This window comes from Parasteatoda tepidariorum, chromosome 7, assembly GCF_043381705.1.
Source record: "Parasteatoda tepidariorum isolate YZ-2023 chromosome 7, CAS_Ptep_4.0, whole genome shotgun sequence".
Lineage (NCBI taxonomy): Eukaryota > Metazoa > Arthropoda > Arachnida > Araneae > Theridiidae > Parasteatoda > Parasteatoda tepidariorum.
Window position 1 is genome coordinate 12,102,892 of NC_092210.1, and position 19,099 is coordinate 12,121,990.

Below are 19,099 nucleotides of genomic sequence, written 5' to 3' on the forward strand. Positions count from 1 at the left end.
TGTAAATTTTGGTTTTATTAACCAGTTATGTTTCGACCAGAAATGATATTTGTATACAATAGAGTATTTTTATCAGATTTTTTTACTCCGTTTAACTAAAGATTACTGTAGAAACTACGATGTAATATTTTACTGTAAAAATAGATTTTACTGTAAAATAGATTTTACGGATGATGTATCCTAAGTGCCGGTATTTTATACTGTAATTTGATTCTTATTTTTTACAGTATTCACCAATATTCCTCTCGTCTTTTAATGTTTTCAATAAATTTATTCTGCTCACAGTGACCAGAATTCTTTTTATTCTAAATCCTCAAAACGTTATTTTTATGTTTTATTCAATTTTTCTATGTAAAAGGTAAAAAACAGCAGATCAAATTACGGTAAAATGTAACGGCACTCAAGGTGCCGGTACATTTTACCGTAAAATTAATTTTTGAGGCAGCATGTTACAGAACAAAAAATTCGATAATCCGTAATTTTTGCAGCAATAATTAACGAAAAATCACTGTAATTAAATCAAGATTACTGTAAAAATTACGATATGATTTTTTACGGAAAAATGGATTTTACGGATGTTCCAGATCAAATTATGGAGTACCCGAAGTGCCGGTACTCCATAATTTGATCTGGAAATTTTTTCAGTGTACATTCCTCGATGATTTCCCTCTCGTCTACTATTATACTTTTATATTTACGTTGTCTATTATTGTACTTTACTAAGACAACTAAATTTATTCTACTGGCGAGAAAAACTCAAGAAAGTAATGGTCACATTGACCCATGAGAAATCAGTCTCAAAAGCATCGATTTTACGATATAATATTTTACGGTAAAAAGGGATTTTACGGATGATCTACCCGAAGTACCGGTACTTTGTACCATAATTTGATCCGGAATTTTTTTCCGTGTACATTCCTCGATGATTTTCCTCTCGTCTATTATTGTACTTTGCTAAGACAAAAACTAAATTTATTCTACTGGACAGAAGAATTTAGATAAATTCTAGAAAGCAATGGTCAAAATTTTTTTCAGCGTACTCCTACATTGCTCGATGATTTTCCTCTCGTCTCTCACTGTACTTTGCAAAGACAAAAACTAAATTTATTCTACTGGCGAGAAAAACTCAAGAAAGTAATGGTCACATTGACCCGTGAGAAAGCAATCTCAAAAGTAGCAAATAAAAAGCACATCGACACTATTCATTCTCCTGAAATTGCTTTTATACAGTATCCCCAAAACCATCCTGAAGAGGTGCATCCTCCATTCGAGTTTACATCCTGTATATCCCGATGCAGTGAACATTAATGGACACAATAATCTACGTTAAGCAGTTGATAAGCAGTCACGAAATATCCAGAGATACTCCTCCTAAGTGCTTGGGAATAGCTCATAACATTTGCAGCTACACTTCCCAGTAGCTAATTCCCAATTCTGACACCACATGCATCAAAGCTCACGTTCTTGTGGATGACGACTGGTGCTGAAAACGTGCAATTAGAATTTGCGTGCAAAGGGAAGGACTGAGGAAGGCCCTTGTAGTTCTTGTTCCTTGATTGAACGATCGTAGAATAAGCCGTAATGGATTTCTGAACAACAGTTTTGGTTTAGTGGAGGACAGACTTGCACCACGCGTTTTGATGTCCTCTATTTGGGAGCTGGGGTAGAAAAGGAAAAAAAAACGTTGAGGTTGTTGGGTGTTAAGGTTATGAATTACTTTGTTGTTGCAAATGAAAAATTGGAGCAGGGTTTTGAGTTTTGCTTTTTTTGAAAAATGTTTCGAGAGATTAATTGTTTTTCTTTTAGTAATCATTATTTTGTAATGTGCATTAGAAAGAAAGCATGAAAATGATAGGTGTGATTATAAATGTGTGATAAAAATAAATTTTTACGTAATACATATTATTTGCACAATACTTAGACGCATATAAGTCACTATTATTTACCAAACTCTACTGTTTTTTTCTTCCTTTAGAGTTTTTTTTTGTTTTATTTTTTTAAATTTAAATATGCAAGCATTTTATTTACCAAGGCAAATATAAAAGACGGTAGTTAGTTTGATATTTGATATAAAAAGCTTTGATGTACAAAGAGTTAGATGTTCATATTTTAAGTTCTATTGTGCTCAAGGAGTTAGCCACAGATGTAGCATATTACTAAAAATCAGTGAGAATTATATACATACGATAGACTGCATTTAATAACAATCATTTTTAGACATTTATGCTCACTGTAAAAAATTTCGAATCAAATTGCGGTAAAAAGTACTGGCACCCTGAGTGCCGGTACTTTTTGCAGTAAAATTAATTTTATCGAAAACTTTTACAGCACAAAAATCTTATTTACCATAATTTTTATACAGTAGCATTTAATGTAAAATCACTAAATTATAGTAATTAAATAAATATTACTGCAAAAAATTACTGAAATTAACTTTACGGTAAAAATGGAATTTATGACAAAATGGATTTCACGGATGCTGCATTTAGGGCGCCAGTATTTTTGCCGGAATTTAATCCAGAAATTAATACAGTTAAGGGTTTCAATATCATATAAAAAATTGTTTTTCATGTTTTTTTGATGATCATGCACTCTTCCTTTATTCTCAAATCAATTAATCAATTACAATAGGTTACAAAACTTCAATAGGTTCGTTTAAAAAAATTGTTAATTAAGAAAAAGTGTAGAAAAAATTGTGCATCCTATTTTTAGTTTATGCGAGTCAGTATTTTCATTAGTAAATGAGCATTAGTAAATAATTCAAGAATGCACAAGAGTTATATCTAATAATTAATTTATTTTTAAACTATTTGAATGACAATGTTTTTTGAATGCTTTAAATTGTCATTCTTTAAAAATAGTTACATTTTAAAATATTTATAAAGCAATAAAGAACATTTTTTAAAACTTTCATCTTCAAAAAGCTTCGTTTAAAAAAGTATGAAATTTTATTGTTTCATTAATGTGGCGGGGTATATAATAAATTGTGATTTTGAATATTAATAATTTCAAACGATGTTGTTATTAAAACACGATTTCTAAATTCGAATAAAATATATATAAAACATAACTTGAATTATTTTATTTCGTTTAAATATGTTAGCAAGTGAAAAGAAAATTTTTATAATTTACGTTTTCATAAATGATGGCAACAATTTATTTAAACTGCGATTTTGAAACTATTTGAATAACAATGATTTTTAACGAATTATTGTTAAAAATATATTTCTGAACAATTCATTTGTTAAAAATAATTTTTACTTGATTTTTTAAAAAAATTATCATTGTGTGAATATTTGATATTTTATTACTCGATCAACCCAGTATTTTTAACCAGTAGCACAAAGATTTTAATCAATACAATTTTACGCACTAAGAAAATGTTACGAAATTTAAATATCTTATCAGTTAAATTGATATCTTTAATCTTACAACGCGATCAATTATTAATAGCGGTATTTTAAAGCATTAATGTAAAAATGTTACTTGTACAAATATAGAAGCTTTAAAAACATCTCTATATAATAACATACTGAGATAGGGCTTGACTTACCACAGCTATATTACTGAGGACATTACTGCTTATACTTTTTACTGTCAATACTTGATAAATGAGAAAATGTCTTTTATTTTGATATAAAATAACAGTTAATGTAGATGAAATGTATAAGATTTGTTACTGCATAATTGTTAACAGTTCGTTACGTTTCTTTCCAAGCACTTTATTAAATTAAATTTTTTTCACGCTGACGAATCAGAAACATTCAATGCATATACCATTAATCAACAAGTGTGCTCTATTAAAGCTGTATTTCGAAGGCCCCGTCGTAATATGAAATGATGCTTTTTCGCGAATAATATGCTATTTTTATAATTGCTGTGAGTTTGCAGATGTTATTCATGATTGTTAGGTCAAGTTAAGCCTATCTTAAGCCAGCGCTGTCTGAGCCTTTTCTGGAAAGGCACAATACTTCAATCTGGAGAAAAGCCACCGTTTTGTGATAATGAAAAGCGTTTCTGGTATAATTTTTTTTACTTACTCCAATGCTGCGTTACATGATCTCATAAAAAACTGAAAATAAGGCAGTGTTATGATAATTTTCATCTTGGCGTAAAAATGTCGCCAAATTAGCGATTTTTAAAAACGTTTAATAACTTTTAAAATATTTATGTTATTTGTCTGTTTTAAAGCCCAGATAATTCTTTAGGGTAAGATTATATAAATAGTTTAAAATCGTCGCATCGCTTCAAGTGTAAGGCACTTAAACTATGGCTTTTTTTTGTTTTCCTTGGCGACAGAGCTTCGGAAAATAGCGTTAATTGGATAACATTCAACATGCTTGCAAGCTAATGGCTGGTAAATGTTTAAATGTAAATGTACCTAGTGAATAATGTAAATGCAACTAGCGCTAAATTTCAGAAATTAACAATGTGTTGAAAGAAGTAATTAATAATTAAAGAGTTAGTGATACTAAAACTTTGAAAAGTTAGGGATTTGCTTTTTTATTTAAAACACTACATCTTAATTCTCTTAAAAAATGCATATATATATACATATATTATATATATTAAGNTATATATATATATTTGTATCTGAATTAAAACTAATACTTAGTAAGACTTATTTGTTTTTCTTTCAATTGAACTTGAGAGATGCTGAAGTGTTATTATTTTCTTTTTTCTATAACAAACTTTTTCAAATTTTTTTTAAAAAATTTTCAAACGACTTATTAGAAAAAATGTAGAAAGTTGATTCAATTGAAATATGTGTAATTTAGATACTTTATGTTAATTTGTTTTTCGTGAAATGAAAATTCTACATTCAGTTTTTATGCCTTAAAAAATGGAAAGTGAGAAAAAAAAGCAATTTTAAAATTCGGAATATTAAGTTCTGACAGAGAGAATATTGAAGACAAATTAAGGTTCAAATAAATTTAATAAAAACGAAATTAAAAAAAAACTTGTTAATATTAAAGCAGATCATTTTCAATTACAGCAAAAATTAAAAGCCTCACTTCTTAGTTTTAAAATTTTATTTTTTTTTTAAAAAAATGGTGCTTTTTTTAAAAAAATTGGTTAAGAAACACGTCTTGTTTATTTTTTAAAAACTATAGCTGTTTAAAAAATTTAAAAAAAATTTTTTGTTTATTTTTTAGAGGTTAAAAACGTGTGCTGGGGGGCCTTTAAAAATTACTAAAAACTACGGCGACAAAAATACTTTAAAACGCAATGTGTTTTCCTTATTTTCATTGCGTGTCAAAGTTAGAAAATATTTTCTTCTCATCCTATATAGTATTCCGACAAACTATTTATTTTTATCTAACATGGTAATTCTTCTTTTTTGTAAGGGAGACGGAATGCCGACTTTCGCATCGTATGGAGCTCATCCAATGATGGCCCTGATGCAGAAAGAGGTACCGTAACAATTATATTGTCGTCAAGCATTAACAAAACGCCTGTCCGCTTCTAACAACACCTAACGCATTTCTAACGCTTTTCTCATACATCTTTTGTTACACTGTTTGAAATCTCTACTGTCCTTTATAAATAGTAAATGTTCATAATAAAATACTTTTCATGAATGAGAAGTTTATTAGTAATCACCTACATGGTAGAAGCATTTACCCTGTCTCCGTTTCACTCTCCCCAACTGCCCAATGAGGCCTACAATATTTCAGCTCTGAAACCGCTGAGAATGTTACATTAGAGCTCATTTCGTACCACTTTGACATGGTCAGAGAAAGTGATGGAAACTTAGCCTCTAGCACAGGGATTTGAACCCTGGTCGAAACCGTGATGGGCGAAGATTGCACCCACCGTATCGACTGGGTGGGAATGGGCAGTTTATTTAAGCACAAAATATACAGAAGATACAACGCTTTTTAGTTGTTTATTTGTGAGCCCATCTGGGAAAAGATTAAACTTCATTGAATAAATACAGTTACCACGGCACACGAGTGGTATTTCATTTTCCGGACTCATGTGCCTGATTTAGTTTGTGGCACTTTTTGATTAATTTATGTGTAATGCCGTTTAATTTTCTAGCAGCATAGCTGATTACGGCTTTTAGGATATTAAACTTTACTCTTAAAACCAAAGTTGTTATCAAGGTCTGGAGAATTATTATCGAAGTTGATGATATGTAGACATCGTATAACAGATCTTTGAATCATGTTATACTTTATCATACGAACAATCACCCGGTATATGCTTAAGAACAATCATACGGGACCATGGACTTATCTTGGTATAGTTTGGGGTAATAACATTTATTCGTAAAAACAAATTCTACTAGTTTTATCGAAGTACCATAATTCCACAAATAAATACACGAATGTTTTTATGTATTGGTATATGTATACGAAGAAATAAATTCTGGTAAATTTATTGTATTGTATAATAACAAAATTTCTTGTAACAAAAAAGAAAAAAAAAAGAAAAACGCATTTTTGGTGTATAAAACCAAAATGTGTTTTCTAAACCATTCACTTGGTAATATTTTCATTCATATGGTAATGGCTTACCGAAAATTCTTGTTTTCAAAATAGTTCTTATTACCTCACATTTAGTAAAAAATACAAAACTGAAATGTGAATTTAACCGAATAAATGATTTTTATGCCATATTCTAAGATGTCATGATAAAATTACCAAATTTTACTTTATTTGCAAAATTCTATTACACATTATAAAATCATCTATTATTATTAATTTTACCCAAATCATTACCAGAGCGCTTCGGTAAAAATTACTGAGCTTTTTGGTGTCCCCATAAAGCCAGGAACAAGGCACATTTTACCATATTCTGGTAGTTTTGACTCTACCTTTTTCTCTTTGTGCTTTATACAAATCCGCAATTTTGACCCAATTTGTACTAAATGTTTTATACATATGTTCGAAGACACATCAAATCTAACTGCCTAATTTATAACTCTCTCCAACAGCTGGGTCGTGCGCTATATCCCAAAAAATGATTTTTCCATAGGATTTGATAAATATTTTATATTATTAGCGATTTGCTAGCTTGCAGCTCTAATCTACCAGAAATGAGTTTTATTTCACGTTTTTATGAATTAATTATCTTTTGGTGTCCTATGTTATGTTATTGCCAGTCATTCTACCAATGATAAGTGAAATATTAATAATAATAGTAATAAAGCAGAAACTTGTGATAATACTGTAACTTAATTATCACTTGACTTTTATAAAAGATTTAAAAACCGAGCGTTGGCAATATTTTAATTTTTATAGTCATTTATTTTTTTCATGTTTATTTGTGATGAATTTGGCAACAGTGCACCGTTTTTTATATAAATAATTATTTGTGAACAAATAATAATGTTGGCAACTTAAAAAAAGAACTTATTTTATTTATGGAGAAAAGGTAATATATTTTTAAGGGAAATTAACACTACCCTCTATTGATTGTGGACAAAATGTCTTAGAGGCGAAAAAAAAACAACAACTTGTATTTAAACAATTGGAAACGAAATAGCAGAGCCAAGATTTCTGAGAATAATATATTCTGATCCTCACGTGAGAATGAAATAACACAAGCCTACTTAATCAATTACATAAATGATGCTGGCATAGAATAAAGATAAATAGTTTAAGAAGTTTTTAGCTAAACCACGTTAGCGCAATGACTTCACACAGACTTATTTAATCAAAGATTTAAATCATGGTAATGGTATCAAATGATGATAACCAGTTTAAAAAAGTTTAGTTTAACTACGTAAGCACAATGACTTAGCACAAACATGTCTACTTAATCAATGACTTATCGTAAGAGTATAAAATAAAGGTTAACAGTTTAAGAAAATTTTAACAAGTCTCCTTAAACATAATGACTTAACACAAGCCTTCTATATAAATGACTTAATCATTGCGAAGATACAAAATGAAGATAAACGGTTAAGAACTCAGGGGATTGAGCGTTCGCCTTACAAGGAGGTGAAGCGGATTCGAATTCCAGTCATCGCTGGTCGAAACGAATTCGGAACCCGGTTCGCGCCGACCACAGTGCTGACGTAAAATATCCTCAGTGGTTGGATATGGATATGGATCATGGGTTAGAGTGCCCTTTCCATCAGGCTAAGCATGGGTGGTTTTAGTGGTTTTCCGTTCAATCTAACGCACATGCGAGTTAGCATTACAAATTAGCGCGTGAAGATTAATTTCTTTCATTATTTGATCCACAAATTCCCTTGTCTTCTGGATTTGGTTTAAAATTACAAGATTACGGAGTTGAACATTGGTGATCGGTTATAAAATAAAATGACTTAGCTCAAAGCCGTAATGGCTCAGGAGATCCCGGGTTCGAATCCCAGCTATACGAATTCCAAACACCTCGACCACAGTGTTGGCGAAAAATATCGCCAGTGGTAGGCGGATCATGGATATCCTTTCTAACTTGCTAGGTTTTCGTGGTTTCCCTCTCCATGTAACGCTATTCAAGGGGTAGAGCGTTCACCTTCCAGTGAACCGTGGTTCGATCCCGGCGATGGCTGGTAGATACGAATACCGCATTCGGTTTGCACCGACCACAGTGCTGACGTGAAATATCCTCAGTGGTAGGGGGATCATGAATTAGAGTCCTCTTGCCGTCAGGCTAAGCGTGGGAGGTTCTCGTGGTCTTCCTCTCCATGTAACGCAAATGCGAGTTAGTTCCACCAAAGAGTCCTCCACGAAGGCAAAATTTCTCCCAATACTTGATCCAGGAGTTCCCTTGCCTCCGTTCTAAGGCTACGGAGTTGAACATTAGTAGTCGTAAATCCAAAGATTGGGTCGGCTGTTGAACGACGGTTATGAAATATAAAATAAAATATGGGTTAGTTTCACCAAAAAGTCTTCCACAAAGGTCTCCTTGTCCCAGTCTTTGATCTAGGAGTTTCGTTGTCTTCTAGATTGGGTTCAAAATTAAAAGTCAGCGGAATTGAAATTGACTTAGAATTGTCAACTTAGAATTGTCAACTTAGAAAGTCGGCTGTTCAACGGAGGTTATAAAACAAAATAAAAAGACTTAACTCAATCCTACGTAATTAATGGCTTAAATACATAATGCTACGAAATGAAGATAAACAGTTTAAGAAAATTTTAGTCAAACCACGTAAGCAGTTTCGTTTCAAGCAAACCCGATAAATTACTATCAGTTGCGAAGCGCCCAAAAGGGATCCGACGCATTTTATAAAAATGTCTTTTCTAATATATCTTTCCGCAAGGACAGGAATCACGTGATCTTTTCATTATAAGGAAGATTTATTTATCATATATTTTTCCTCGTCGCAAGTCCGTTCACTGTAGTGTTGGTCTCCAGCAAAGGCGGCATAAAACTAATTCATCATCGTCGTTGGCGATATATTAAGTAACAAATGTTCTCTCTTTGGAGTCTCTCCCTCGAATATCGTGTCGTTCACTTAAAGCAAATTTTCTTCGAAATGGCACGATGACAGTTGTCTTTGATTCAATTAAGGTTCATTCCCGTCTTCAAGATTTTATTTATTTATTTATTTGCCTTTTTTTTATTTGTCTTCATCAACTCGGGATAAAGGGAAAAAAAACGTCTTTTTTTTCTTCTTTTTTTTTTTTTGAAATCTTAGTTCCAGCACGCATTTCAACTTTTGACGCGTAAAAATATTAGTTTGTATCTTCTATCTCGCTTATTTACAAAATATTGCTGATCTGATATTGAATACTTTATTTATTTTTAAGAAAATGCTGTAAGTGCTTTGTTTTTAAAATTATTCTTTCGGCAATGCGCAGTAAAAAATTCCGATTCCAATAATGGGGTAAAGTACTGGAACTTTTGGCTGTATCATCCGTAAAATCATTTTTTATCCTAAATTATCATACCGTAATTTTTACAGTAATATTTATTTCATTAGAGGTATTCAGTTATTTTACTGTAATTATTACTGTAAAAAATACGGTGTATTATTTTTTTGTTGCGTAACATGTTCCGGTAAAGCTGAGTTTTACGGTAAAACATATCGGCACCTACTTTTTATCGTAATTTGATTCAAAGTTTATTACAATATACAGTCAAATCAAGGACATCAATGCAGTGATATATGGCTGTAAGTTCATTGATTATGGACTTCGCTGTGGCACGTGCTAGTTGAACATTCCAATTTTTTTAGCATTTAATTTTTTATTTTTTCTCCAGTATATGAATTTCGGTACTTACAGCTATTTTGAGTGTGATAAAATAATGTTTTTCTACGAAAGGACAAGATGCAGTTATCTTTAATTCAAATGAACCATAGTTTATTTCATATTAATCAAGTTGTGAATACAGTCCTTGTCAAAAGTTTGAGCACACCCTTGGATTTCCCTGACAATTCAGAAGACACCGTATCATTCCAGAATTAGGTTTATTGGTTGCATTTTCAAATTGAACAACCCTGTTAATGAAAAGATACAAAAATACAGGCATTATTTACGTTTATATAGAATTATCGAAGTTGGTATTCATCAAGGAGCTCATCTTTGGCATTTGTTTGATCACTTGAAGTATTCCTTTGATCAATTTGACAGTGTATGTTGATCCTGCAACTTAGAAGAGCCTTCTAAAGTTTTCTTTGTTAATTGACATGTGTTTATGGATAATCCTGATCAGCTCATCCCACATGAATTTGATCAGATCAGGAGACTGTGGTGGCTACTCCGATTGGAACTAAAAAGTTAATATTTAAATTAGTGGGTTCAAAGAAATCTCTGCCATTGTGCTTTGGTATGCTTTTATACTTTTTTTGCACAATCCGCTCTTCTTACCGCAATCCTACCCGCAAACCCGCAATGCTACTCGATATTTAGTGGGAAAACATGAGTGTGCTCCGTCTTTGGACAAACACTGTACATTACCAAGATTAGATGATAAAAGAAGTGGTTTCTTTACCGCAATCCTACCCGCAAACCCGCAATGCTACTCGATATTTAGTGGGAAAACATGAGTGTGCTCTGTCTTTGGACAATCACTCTGTACCTTATCAAAATTCGATGATAGAAGCAATCTGATCTCTAGAAATGTTTTAATGTCCATTATATCTATTAAATGTCTTAAAATACCATCGAAGACATGTTGAAAAACTTAAAGAAATGTTTAAATATCGGAAGTTGAAAACGAGCACGTATGCTTATAGTTTGTGCCATACTAATCAATATTAATGACTTTTTAAAATTAAACCTGAGAAAGGTTTTTTTTCTTTGTTTTTATCGAAATATCTTAAAATATAATGTTTGCTAACTATAAGCATATAGACATGCGATAATCTTCCATGCCATGAGATAATCTTCAAACTCTGCTCACCAGAAACATTTCTTCTTCTCTTTTGTCATTATATTAAAAATATAAGGAATTCTGGGACATGTTGACAAACTATAAGCTCTGGTTTGTGTCATACTAATCAAGATGATATATATATATATCTTCTCAAAATTAGATGCCAGAATTTAATCTTCAGAGTCTGCTCTCTAGAAAAATTCTTATACGTAAAGGTACTAATAACGTATATTACCAGTAGCTTTTAAACTTAATACCTTTGGATTTAAAGGGTTTGAGTTACGCGCGGCGAATCACTCGCATTTGCTCTTAACAAATATTTGAGCTCTAGCCCCTGAACCACCGCTCTCCAAATAAGCTCATCCCCCTCTACCAGCAATTCAAAGCCACCGTCATTGATGATAACGATGTATCAAAGGACCAGACACTTTAATAAATTAGATTTGACCAGCAGTTCGTTTTGAAAAGGGCTACTTCGGGGTGGGCAAAATCCTGAACTTTGACAAGTGAACAGAAAATCCCCTTGCTTGAAATATTTCAATGAAAGGGAGTTAATAAATTTGCAGGTGGAGATTTTACTGAGGAAAAGTCGTTTTAGAAAACTTGATCAACAAGATGTTAGGTTCAGTCTTGCGTTCGTAATGTGATCTTGTAGTTTGTAATTTGTTTCAACTTAGAGAACATGTTGGAGAAGACTTGCAAAGTGGTTGAATGAAAGATCTTAGATTTTTAGGAAGTTAAATTAAAATTATTTTGCTGGCTTATTAATGCACATTTCTATCGTTTTTACCACGCCCTTCTTTAAAATATATCCAATAATAAAAGTTGCTTATGCTTCATAAAACATGCAAAAATATATTAATAAACATATTAATAAATACAACATATGTACACGAATAAAATGAAGAGACATTTTTTTTTAATATTGTTACTTAAAATCCTGCTTTACCTATATTTAATGAGGCATATAAGTACTATCTTGTATAGGATGCTTCTGAAGCTAGATTACCCACACTGTAAGAAATTTAGGATCAAATGTCGCTATAAAGTACCTGCACTTTGAGTGCATCATCCATAAAATACATTTTTACCATAAATTATCTACTATAATACTTACAGAAATATATTTTAATAACATTCCTACCATGATTTTACGGTAATTATTATTGTAAAAATTACGGCATATGAGATTTTTTGTTCCATAACATGTTCCAGTAAAAATAGATTTTACGGTTAAATGTACCGGTACTCTGAGTACCATTAATTTCCCCCCCAATTTTTTACAGCGCACTTACCAATCAGGCAATTCAAAATAAAATACTGGTAATTCCACTGAGTCCGGATCTCACTGGTTACAGTGCTAACGTAAAATATTCTCAGTGGTAAATGGATCATAGCTTAGAGTCGCTTTACCGTCCAGCTAACCATGGTAAGTTAGCACGGTTATCTAAACTCAAATACGGATTATTTTTTTACCAATGCAAGTTATTCCTAAAGCTTGATCTAAATTCTCTCGTCTTCTGGGTTGTGTTCAAAACTGTCAATTATTGAACTGTCAACATTGTTTTTTCTGAATAATCAATAAAGAAGTTTTCCCAATGTTTGCTGGCTTCGACTTCGGAAAAGTTACATCTGCACATGATTCCACGTTGCTGACTTACTAAAATTTTGTATTTTGCCATGTAAAATTATATACTTGATGAAATGACGTAAAAAGTTACATGCCTTACAATTCAAAAATTTTTCGACTATTATTTTATAAAATAATAATAAAAAACTATTATACACTATTAATCAATAATAATTAATGTATAATTTTTTCATGGCAAATTAAAATAGTTGAACGAAATCGGTCGACTAGTTTCAGAGAAATCGAATTTTAAAGGAACTGTATTTCTAAAATTTAGTATTGTATTAAATATGTATAATAATTAAAATATATGCAATTTTATATCATGTTTTATACATTGCAATTTGTTTTACAGCAATGAATAATAATTATGGTTCCATTTTTTCAGGGTCCTCCGCCAGCCGCAGGTCAGCCTTTTAAATTTACTGTTGCCGAAACATGCGATAGAATTAAAGAAGAATTTTCCTATTTACAGGCTCAGTATCATAGGTAAGTATCATAATAATTTATTAATATTTATTCAATTGTTATAGTAATTTAAATTTATTTTTAATATTATTTAATTTAACATGTAAGATTAAAATAACATATTGAAAGAGTCTAGTGGCTAAATTAATGCGAATTATTTCAACCAGTACGCTTTTAGAAGTTTTGGAATTTGTTGAACTTTATTACCGTTCTACTTTGAGTCCAAGCAATGACTGCGGGTTCGAATCCTGCTCAGGGTATAGCTGTTTCTCTCTGTGTGTAGTTCTCTAATGTGTGCTGTGTGAGTGCGGCCCACCCTATAAACGGGTATGTGTGGCGTGGGTGATGTTGCTCGCCTCCGTGACTTAGGTTCACAGGTGCCCACTGGGTAACGTTAAATGAGTAATACTTCCGGCATCTTCCCGGGCAAAGAACGTAAAAATTCAGTGCAAAAAAAAAAAGAACTTTGAGTCCAAAGTAATCTTTAAAGGGCTAAATTAAAAAAGAATCAACTGACATTCTAAGATTGAATTTAAAACATGCTATATTCCGTATAATACACTGGGAAAAAAAATTATGGTAGAAAACTACCAAAATATGGTAAAATTTTACCGTGCTTTTGACTCTATGGGAATACCAATAAGCTTGATTATTTTTACCAAAGCGCTTTAGTAATGATTTTCGTAAAATTAATGTGTGATAAAATTTGGTGATTGTTTTATAATTTAGTAATTTAATCATGATACCTTAGAGCAGCGGTTCCCAATTTTTTCCTATTATGGAACCCTAAATTATTAACCTTCTTTTGTTGGAACCCCGACTTTTTGAATGAAGTTTTTCAAAAATCATGATCAGATAAATAAAATTAAGACTACTGATTAGTTCGAAATTATTTTTCGTGAAGAACGAAACTTTTTCACCATTTTATGAATGTTTGTTTTAAAATTAGGTTATATGGTCGACAATTTAATTCATTGGTCTATAGCGGCATGTTTCTGTTTTCTGTTTTATATTTTTTGTAATTTTAAGTTTGGAAAACCAGAATTTCCGCTAAAATCTTTACCAAATAAATGGTTTAAGTACCGTATATTTTTTTTATTACCAGAATTATAGTTTTTTTTTTACCTGAAATATAATCATACTGTATGGTGACTTTACCAGTTTTTTTTCTCCATGTATAGGGTAAAATTAGGAAATTTTGCTATTGATCAGTTGCATGTTCTGGCTTTTTAAAAGTGCTCTCTTTTTTAAAAATTGAAAATTTTAGACAACTGCAAAAATTTTTGATAATTATTGGAAAAAGAACGTAAAGCATTTTTTGAAGCCATTCTTAAAATAAAATAAACAATACAAGTCTCATTTTTAAAACGAAGAAAAATTTTAAGAAGCAAGCATGAAATAAAATTAATATAAAAATATTAAAAAATATTCATAATGATTTTGCTTTTATAAAAAAAGGATTATAAAATGCTCATGGGTTGCATTTTCTCAAAAAAATGCAATTGGCACATATTTTTTTACACGCCATTTGTTTGATTTAGTCGCCAGTGATGACCGTTCATTATATTTTATACTGTATTAAACTCAAGTTTAAATGACAGTTCATTAAGTAAAATTGTTTTCAATGTGCTTTATGAAAAAGTTGTTCTATTCTTACCCTAAATTTTCTAGAATTGTAAACGCTTTTCTTTCACTAAGCTTTTAAATTATCTTCAGATTTACAGACATTTAAAATTAATTTGATAAGTTGTCTCAAAACTTAAATAAAACTTAATGTTTCGTTTTAAAAACAATCGTAAAAATAAAAATACCTTGAAAATCTTTTGAAATCTTCTGAAATGTATTTTGAATTAAGCTGTTAGTTTTACTAAAACGAGTTCGTTGGATTTTAATTTAATTATATTTTTTTCCAAATGTCTCCGACTTAATAATATTAGGTTTAAATTTATTTCCGTTATAACTGATTTATCGCATTTTTTTTTTAAAAAAATCGTTTCATTTTTAAATAGAGATTTCTTGCTCTTTCCAATTATTTTTTCATTTAGTCATTGAAATGGTATTAATATTTTAAAAAAAATCAGCTAAATTTGATAGTTCAAAAATTTATTAAACTTTTTTCACAGTGGGAATTAATCAAAATATTTATTTAAATTGAGTTTAATTTATTTAATGCTATTTAAATATTTATTCCACAATGAAATGAAAAGTATAAATACTATGAAATTAATCCTTTTAATCCTATGAAAATAAAATAATACTATGAAAAATTAAACTATCCTTCTTTTAAATCATATAATAAATAATAATTTTAAATTATGAGTTTATAGTCATTTAACTTTATTTATTTATTTGAAGGTAGAGATTCTAGCATTTTTTTGAAAAATGTATTTTAGCATGCGTTAAATTTTGAAATAAAATTCAATAAATTCCAAATAGATGAGATTGTTTTTCGTACAAAGAGTCAATACAATGGAATAGTTATTAAGACCTGAACTTCTCAAGGGGCCGAATTAAATTAAATGGCTCACAATGATTTATAGCTTAAAATATTCAGAAAACAATTTAGATTATAAAAAAAAATTCTGGTGAAATTATCCTATTATACGGTAATGACATTCCTGATTTTAAAAAAACAACAACATAATGCTGGTTAATAAATCCAAAATATAAGGTATTTAAACCATTCATTTGGTAATATTTCCGTTCTTGTGGTAACGGTTTAATGAAAATTTTGGTTTTCAAAATTATTGTTCTTATGGTTGACACATTTAGTAAAACATACATAAATTAAAAGTAAATTTAGTCGAATAAATGGTTTTTATGCCGTCGTTCAGTCGAATTAATGGTTCTGTGAGGTATCATGATAAAAATACCACATTTACCAAATTTTATCTCACGTTCGAGAATTATATTTTATTGCTAATTTTGTCAAACGCAGCTGTGAATTTTACCGAGTTTTTTGGTGTGCGTATAGAAACGGCCAATAGAAATATTTCTTAGAATTTTACCATATTCTGATAGTTTTGACTTGCTTTTTGTCTCAGTATATTAAGACCCATTTTAGAAAAGAAATTAAGAGATATTTTATTTAAAAAATTCGTAACCCTTTAAATAAATAAAAAAAAATTAAACATTTTTCACGATCTTTGCGATTTTTTAAGCGATTAACAGAGTCATACTTGCATTCTTTTCATTTCAATTCGAATCTAGGAATTCTAATCCGTAATTAAATTATTTTCTTTTTCTTTTAAGCTGCCATTTATTCATATTTATATCCTGTTTCTTAGCTATTTATCTAAACTCGTGAAGAATAATATTTTTAAATGGATTCCAAGGCAGTTATTTACAGATTCAGTGATGATAATATGTATGATGCACTTTCGTTTTTTTTTTCATTTGTTTGTGACGTACAAAATTTTTTTGTTATGTCGCTTAACAGGCAAAAATTTTCAACCCCATGCTTAGTTCGATAATAACAGCAATTGCGTTGTTTTCTAGAGCGCATTGTAATGAAAAACAACACAAAAAGCATGTTTTAAAATTTGTGCAACGCTGACTGAAATTACCAGGTTAGGGTATAATTGTCTACTTTACGTCTTCTGATGCACCCTTCTTAAAAATATTAACGTCTACCATTTCAAAAAATTTTTGTCTTTTATTTTATCTGAAAAAAAATACACGTTGTTATTTCTTTTATTAAAATTCTTACAAACGTTCAAGTTTATGTTATCATTTCTTTTTTAAATAATTTACATTTGTGATACATTTTTAATCTGTGTGGATTATTATTATTTTTTTATCTCTAGTGTGAAATTCACCTATTCAAAAATAGTTTGCATCGTATTTTTATCTTTCAATTTTCATATTTTTTGTACTTATCCATATTTGTATCTTTTTTTTAAACCTTATAATATTTTTGGAGCTTTTACGTTTCAGGAGACCGTGAAAACCTATTACCAAAACACGTATATTCTAGTATATTAAGTACCGATTACACCATTACTATTATTTTTTTAATTCTTATAAACAGTTAACAATTTTAGGTTAGATCATTTTTTTAAAAAAATTTATATTTTTAATATATTTTTTAACTGTAGATTATTTTTTTTTGTTTCTAGTATATTAAATTCGGCTGTAAAATATAGTTAGCATTTTTTTTAATCTTTCAAAATTGGTATTTTAGATACTTTTACATGTCGAGGGGCAGTGAAAATCTATTTCCAAAGCACTTATTCAGTTTTTATAATTGTACATTGTATACTTATTACGCCTTTACCAGTTTTACCTTTTACCGCAATTAAGCATCATTGACGTCAAAAATAATTTGGCGATTTCTTAAGGCCTCTTAAATAGTTAATTGCAAAATTTTTAAACATAATATGATATTATTTAGATATTACTTACAATACCAATTGATTATTGGTTCGTGTTCATTTATTTTTTTAATATTTTATGAACCGTAGAGATATTTTTAAGTCGATTTTTTTTTAAAAATAAAGTATAAAATAATGAAGTATATATTTTACATGTTGTTTTGTTTTTGCAATATTTCATGTTAAAATAAATAAAAATTGCTTTCTTCTTAATCGAACTGAGCTGGAAACTTTTTACAGCCGAGTTAACAATAAGACAATGAGCTATAAGTCCATATTTAAAGTTTTTTTAAAAATTTAAAAAAAACTAATTTTTTTAATGTATACAAGGTATTTTGTTATACAGGGCCTTAACATTAAAACAATTAAAGATAATAATGGCAAGAAATTAGTTTTTAAAATTTTAAAGGAAAACCATCAGCGTACTCTACCATCATTTCACCTAGGAATGTAATATAATAGTTTAAATATACACTAATTATTCACCAAATTTAAGGAGATCCGAAAAACATGCTCTTCTTCATCAACGATCTGCAGATTGGTGTAAGCTTTATCTATTATTGGTGTAAAGAATTAACTCAAGTTAAAATAGAATCGTATTGAAGTGTATTGAGAGTTAATATTGAATCGTATTGAATCTTTTGAAGTGTATTGAAAGCACCTTTTGAGATCCGAAAAACATGATCTTCCTCACCAACGATCTGCAGATTGGTGTAAGCTTTATCAATTATTGGTGTGAAGAATTAACTCAAGTTAATATTGAATCGTATTGAAGTGTATTGAGAATTGAAGTGTATTCAGAGCTAATATTTAATTATATTGAATCCTTTTAAGTGTATTGAGTGCACCTTTTGAGATCCAAAAAACACGATCTTCTTCACCAACGATCTGCAGATTGCCGTAAACTTCATAAATTAATGATGTGAAGAATTAACTACACCCTTCGAAGTGTATTAGAACGCTCGATTCAATATTAACTTGAAACAAAGTTATCATACACATAATTTTTAGTTTTTCAACACCAACCACAGGTATGTATTACACTACACACATAGGTGTTTGCATAGTAGGTAAACTGTTTGATCATTTCATGTTTTGCTGGCCAATTTTCGACATTGTATACAACTCTATTAACGTCTTTACATGACTACTACTTAACAATACTATACCTCACTACATACTTAACATGATTCCGTTCATTTTTCTTATCAGCTACGTGTAGTAATCGAATAACTTTAAATTTAAAGGTATTTTCTATTAACAAAATATTTTTTATAGTTCTTAAAATGCGTCAAAAAACATTTGTTTTTAAACATGTCTCGTTCATTTATAAAAATGAAGACAAACA

The 19,099-nt window shown here is 29.9% G+C and overlaps 1 protein-coding gene across 8 annotated transcripts in view; it reads left to right on the forward strand.

The window, feature by feature from the left end:
- LOC107445534 (transducin-like enhancer protein 4) overlaps positions 1-19,099 on the forward strand; it is a 279,713-nt gene that overhangs the window by 35,266 nt on the left and 225,348 nt on the right. For 4 of the 8 annotated variants that reach the window (XM_043042559.2, XM_043042552.2, XM_043042553.2 and 1 more), the window contains exons 2-3: positions 5,349-5,414; positions 13,299-13,399. In XM_043042559.2, the coding sequence (XP_042898493.1) occupies positions 5,349-5,414; positions 13,299-13,399 (167 nt within the window). The remainder of the gene's footprint in view (positions 1-5,348; positions 5,415-13,298; positions 13,400-19,099) is intronic. The other 4 variants (XM_043042558.2, XM_043042555.2, XM_043042556.2 and 1 more) reach the window with 1 other exon arrangement.